At 36.1% G+C, this 6,097-nt stretch overlaps 1 protein-coding gene across 1 annotated transcript; it reads right to left on the reverse strand.

Annotated features, from left to right (window-relative positions):
- Positions 1–882: 882 nt before the first annotated feature.
- Positions 883–5,768, reverse strand: LOC122279871 (alanine--glyoxylate aminotransferase 2 homolog 2, mitochondrial-like). Its single transcript, XM_043090758.1, has 9 exons — positions 5,291–5,768; positions 4,859–5,089; positions 4,551–4,721; positions 2,769–2,912; positions 2,503–2,682; positions 1,677–1,902; positions 1,463–1,576; positions 1,283–1,369; positions 883–1,147 (listed from the first exon to the last, which is right to left on the reverse strand). The coding sequence occupies exons 1-9, from the start codon at positions 5,525–5,527 to the stop codon at positions 1,104–1,106; spliced, it is 1,434 nt and encodes a 477-aa protein (XP_042946692.1). The 5' UTR covers positions 5,528–5,768; the 3' UTR covers positions 883–1,103.
- Between the last annotated feature and the right edge of the window lie 329 nt (positions 5,769–6,097).

The following is a 6,097-nucleotide window of genomic DNA, read 5'->3' on the forward strand; positions in this document are numbered from 1 at the left end:
AAAAAATTAAAAAGTATTCGATTGTTTGGATGTTGAGATGAAATAAGATACTCAACATCCAAATTAGCCCTAAAGGTATTTGCATATATGCTCAGCTTTTTCTTCCTCAAATATCTATTTGACAAGTGCCTCATCCCACTCTTTGGCTTGTTCATTAATTTACAAGTTAACATTGGCCTCCCCACTAGGAATCTTTACAGGAGATTGCACATGAAGAGAGACGAAGGAGATGATAACCATTTGTTGCCTCATATTCTGATTTTTTCTCCATTGTCAGTCCTCCACTTTAAACCCTCTTTTAGTAAGCCAGACAATAAGAACTGACGAGGAAAAAACGGATTTTGTTTTATATATTTTCTAAGATAGGTTAGCATTATTAAACTAATTCTTCAAAATCCTGAGATGGAGGAAAATATCAGGGAAGAATCTAGATTCTTATACCCTATCTAAAGAAAGAAAGTGAAGAATAAGGAAATATATATTAAGATGATTTTTACAAAAAATGAAATGATTTAATCATTTTTTCTTTTTTATATAACTATAAAAAATGATTCTATCATTTCGTGTTTTTAAAGCTTCTCCCATTTAGTATAGTATATTCTTGGAGATTATGATGAGTTTAACAAAAGAACGCGTCAGACATATGAGAAACCTTTCCTGAACAATCATGTAGTACTATATTTTCATCCCAATTATGTATGGAACATTAATCTAAAGATCTTTTTTCAAGTACAAATTAAAATCAAGATATAGAGTACCCATACAGGAACAATCTTATAAATTCGATTGATAAAGGTTTGGTTTATGTTAAATGGGTTGGCAAGGATTATAAACAAATATTCGGATGCAAGCTTGAAAGAGACAGAAAGTAAAGAACCAAGATCACCAAACTGAAGACCAATAGATTTACCGAGAGACAACGAGGAGTTGACTCATTGTTTTTTAAGGATCATAGCAATTCATTCAAGCAGATGTAGATACCTGGTATTTTTATATGGTAATAGTTTTCACTTACTGAATAGACGAAATCATACACCACTATTTAGTACAATTTGTAAACGATCGAATTTAGACATCTTCATCCACATATAGATGGGAGGGCTTCACATCTTAGACATGATATAATCCATAGAATCCACAAGGAAATCTGCACCCCAAAAGGAAAGCATCTTTAGCAAAGGAACTTGTGGCAATGATACCAATGTCATCAAAGGTAACTTGAGATTTCGAGTCACTAATTTGCTCGGTTGTTGACACGTTAAGGAAGTAAAGAGGGACCTACCTGCATCTTCCTTGGTGAAGCAGAGGGGAGGCGTGATTCTAAACACATTTCCATAGAATCCACCTTTCCCAATCAACACTCCCAATTCTGCAATATCCACAGATTTCCATTAGCTGCTAGAATGAGACTTAAGTTGTAGCTAATGAGTTTTAAGGTATGGCAGATGAGAGAAATGCGGACCTTTCATCTGGCCCAATACATGAAGAATTTCAGCCTTCGCAGGAGTTTTCAGCTGGCGATCGGTGACAAGTTCAACTCCAAGCATAAGTCCCCTTCCCCTCACGTCTCCAATAACTGCATATATCAGTATGGTAGAACAGAGAAAAATGAGAGACTGTAAAGTTATAAAAAGGTTTAATTGCCTAGACGCAAAGCCTTGTGGAGAACAGTTTACTTTCATATTTATCCTTGAGGACAAGTAGTCTGTCTTTCAGGTATGACCCCACAGCAAGTGCATTCTCCTGTAGATTTTCTTTCTCGATCACTTTCAAAACTGCCAGTCCTGCAGCGGTACATACTGGATTCCCACCAAAAGTGTTGAAGTAGTTGCGGCGAGTCAAAACCTCTGCAATCTGAGGAGTTGTTACCACCGCTCCCAGGGGAATGCCATTTCCAATGCTCTGCAGATACCAAGATAACAAAAACAGTCAAGATAAACCAGCAAAATTATGAAGCTTTGTGTAACAGCTTGAAATGAAGCGAATGGATGACTTCTGACATCCTAAATTTTAAGCTTTCTAATCATTTTAAGCACTACTGAAGATTTGAATCACTACAAGTACTCATTCATGCAATCCTCCCAAACAGAGTGCTAACAAATTTGGTGGCAGGTTTTCATCAGTGATGCATTTGGTGTTAATGATCAGGTTTGTAAAACATGTTTTTCTTTTGAGATTTGTTATATACAGTCACTTTTTGCGTACTATTTTTACACTTCACTGATGTGATTGGCTAAATCAGTTATTTTATATTAAAAATAGTGACTCAGTCAATCATATTAATAAAATTTTTGTTTTCTTTAACAATGGGGAGGGCATTTTTTGTTTTTTGTTTTAAATAAAATGAGCTTCGGTACCAGATAAAAGGTATTAAAGTTTAAACTCCAAAATCTTTTCAAAGATGGCAAGTTGACTTCTATAATGTTACTGTACCACCAAGTTCTCATCAACATCTCCAGAACCCCAATAAATAATGAGCAAAAGAAAGGAGAGAAAATGAACCTTTGCCATTGTGACTATGTCAGGCACGACACCTTGGGTTTCAAAACCCCAAAAGTGACTCCCTGTGCGGGCAAACCCAGACTGAACTTCATCAGCAATACAAAGTCCTCCTGCCTTCTTAATACTACCATAGACAGCAGGCAAGTAACCCGGGGCCAATTCTACAATCCCCCCCACACCCTGTTACACATAAAAATGAGGTTAAGGACTATGAATAGTGTCTGTATATAGGAGGGAATGAACAATTTCGGGGGTAGATGATTTACCTGAATTGCTTCAGATATAAAAGCAGCAACATTTCCAGAAGTTCCAAAATCAATAAGATCTTGGACATCTTTTGCATACATCTCACCCTGTGAGCCAAAAACACCTCTGTATGGGTCTGGATTCATGGCATGATGAACTCCGCTCTATTGACCAAAGCTATAAACATTAGTATAGTAGCAGCATATATCTGTTGGTCAACCTCTATATCTATATTGGTTAAAATCAAATTACATCTTCTTAGTATCATTGTCTAAGGTTACTAGGTTCCACAGACAAGAAATAAAAGCTTATATAAATTGCATGTTTTGTTCAACAAAGCATAAAAGTCATTGATCAAGTATTGAGGCTAGCTCCTGATTTGAAACAACCCAAATCATAAAACAAGTAGTTCTTAATTACTTGTGTTCTGTGTTATAAATTGAGGAGGTCAGACTCGTGGCCTACTTTTTCGTTTTCTACAAACAGAAATCATGATACCCATTCCCCCTACATCCGCACCGAAAAAAATCTTGATTACAATGGCAATTTGGCAGAATCGAATTGACATCAAGTTTGTTCGAATATTACCACAATGGTCATGGTGACAGTTTCAACATCGTTTATAATGCTTAGTTCAATAGCTGTGATTGTCCAGTTGGTCTGAGTTTTAGCACTGTTGATAATGCAAGGTGGGGTTACCTTGTCCCAAAAGCTAACTATAATATGCTTCCTCATCCTCCATGATGTGACCTCTTTACAAGCCACCTAACAATCGAACCATATAGCCCAAGACCAAAAACCCTCTGTCCTTTTCAGTCGAATCATGGTCACGAATCAGTAATAAAGTGGACAATGAGTCATATGAAAATGAACGCCGATTGGTTTTTGTTGGACATCCACGAAAGGAAATATAATACTGTCCTTTTTTGCTACAGATTAGAAGAAAACAGGAACTTGCACCGATTTATTTTACACCATGTTTTCATTTAAATTGAAGCAAAATTAGTACGTGTAACTCTTAAAATATAAAATAAATAATAAAATCTACTTTTTTTTCTATTTGTTTAAACTTTTAAAACAATAACAATTTCCGAATAACTATACACATCCAATGAAAACTATCATCAACTGCAGTTCTAATCAATCTTATGGCTGAACTACAAAACTATTAAGCTATTTGTTTAGCTTACTTTTTAGCACTTAAAAGGGTTATAGAATTGAAGTTTAAAAAGCTAATACGCTAGTGCTTCATTATGGTGTGAATGTGACATGCTTTTGATACTGACAGGCCGGAAGAAGACGTTTGATTTGGATATTTAAAATGAAAATTATATTTATAAGACTATATGAAGTATACAACTTTCACACTAATGACGTGACAAATTTTTAATTTGCAAGACGTTTAAAATTATATTATCTAATTTGTTACGTGCAAATTTTTATATTTGATGTACGGGGTCTACCATACATGTCATATCGTATATTTTTATTATATTTCACTTGTAAATCTATCATTTAATATTATATTATAAAATAATAAAAAAATAAATAATGAATAGATTTATTCTTTATAAAATATAATTTAAAAGAATTAAATTAAATTTGCTTAAATTTAAAACTAATTTTTCATAATAAACCTCATTCTTTTAAATAAAAAATATACGAAGTACCTTACCTAGCATTACCACTTAACTCATCACGCAACTTTGCCATCTTAGTCCCTAACTTGGGTTCAGAGTCGTGGGCACTTTGTCAAGGGAAATTAAGATCAATACAAGAGCCGTGACAACAATGTGAAGTACCTGTACGACATTAAATTTCCATATGCTCTGTCCGGTGGCCCCCATCGTCCCCGCTGCGTTTCCATGATATCCATTCCTCAGTGATATTATGTCGTGGCACCCTGTGTACAACTTGGCCATCATTATCGCCAACTCGTTCGCTTCTGTCCCAGAATTCGTAAAAAACACCACCTACGGTGATCCCAATTTCTTTAATAAAGTCGATCCAAAATATATATAGATTCAGCTTTTTCCGATCAGTTGTGAATCGGTGAATTAGAAATAACGAGATGTTATCATAAAATTTGGTAAATATTTTAACTAGGAACCTTAAGGTCGCCGGGCAACTTGGAGGCGAGGGCCTCTGCGAAATCGGCGATGGCGGAGTTGAGGTACAGGACGGTGGAGTGTTGCAAGCGCTTGGTTTGATTGACGATGGCGTCCACCACATCGGGATGGCAGTGCCCGCAGCAAACCGTAGCGATCCCGCCGAAAGCGTCCACGTATCTCCTCCCTTCCTCATCGAACAAGTACTGCCTCTTCCCCGCTACAACGTGCAGCTATCAAAGCCACCCCCCAGCCCCACCATTAAAAAAAAAAAACTGGAACATCAATTACAATCTCACACGTATATATAGACACACACACACACAGAGAAATTAACCCAAGAAAAAACTCGATCTTTGATTATCATGCTCAAAGGTTAAAACAGTAAATGCTTTATATTTACAGATGCAAGATGAGGTTTGGTGCGGACTCACGGGCTTCTTGTAGAAGTGAAACAAGGAAGGGCTGAGAAACTCCTTCCGCTTCGCCATGATTTCGTCGGCGGAAGGGCCGTCGTAGGGGGGAGGAGAGTAATCGAAGGGGGGCATTTTTGGGATGAAAACATCATTATCAGTTAGAGAGGCCTCCTTCGATGCCACCTGAGAGAGGCAACGCTGCGCAATCGCAGAGTTTCTTCCGAACAACACCCTCCGCACTACAAGTCCCTGCATTTTTTTCCCCTGTTTTGTTTCCTATCAGTCTACAAAGAAAAAAAAAAAAAAATCAACGCTTCCTCTCGCTTCTTCTGGTGTTTGTTCTGTTGGTTTTGGAGATGCGAGGAAGAAGATTCCGAGAATGAAGGGACTGCGGTGATGCTAAATATATATAAAAGCTGGAAATTTATATATAGGGAGGGAGGGAAGTAGTAGTAGGAGAAAGATATTACTGCCTGCCGAGTGCTTACGCGTTTGCGGTTGACTCGTTGAAATTCATAAACGCCTCAACATTATATGCTATCAAAAATAGATTAAATAATAATATTCATATAATTATTAGCTTCTAATCTATTTTACAGTACCACCCCCATTAAAAATAGAATATCTTTTTATTTAAATTTTAGATTTAATATGATCTTTAAGGAATTAATTATTTTTGTATTATTATTCAGTTTATTAAAGACTAAATTATTTTGAACTATAAATAATTTAGTAAAGCCACAAATAATTATTATTAGTTAAATTATTTCTATTTTGCAATCCAAAAGGTGTTGATATTTTGTCATTCTTTCCTTCTAGTTAAAT

The sequence above is a fragment of the Carya illinoinensis genome, chromosome 10 (genome assembly GCF_018687715.1).
Source record: "Carya illinoinensis cultivar Pawnee chromosome 10, C.illinoinensisPawnee_v1, whole genome shotgun sequence".
Taxonomy (NCBI): Eukaryota; Viridiplantae; Streptophyta; class Magnoliopsida; order Fagales; family Juglandaceae; genus Carya; species Carya illinoinensis.

Bases quoted from the DNA above. Each gene is read 5' to 3' on its own strand.
- LOC122279871 (XM_043090758.1), bottom strand. From the start codon at position 5,527: ATGCAGGGACTTGTAGTGCGGAGGGTGTTGTTCGGAAGAAACTCTGCG. The intron at 2,913-4,550 runs GTACTTCACATT...TTTGGTCAATAG, and splicing joins GGAAATTTAATGTCGTACAG to AGCGGAGTTCATCATGCCAT. The intron at 1,370-1,462 runs GTCCGCATTTCT...TGGATATTGCAG, and splicing joins TGTATTGGGCCAGATGAAAG to AATTGGGAGTGTTGATTGGG.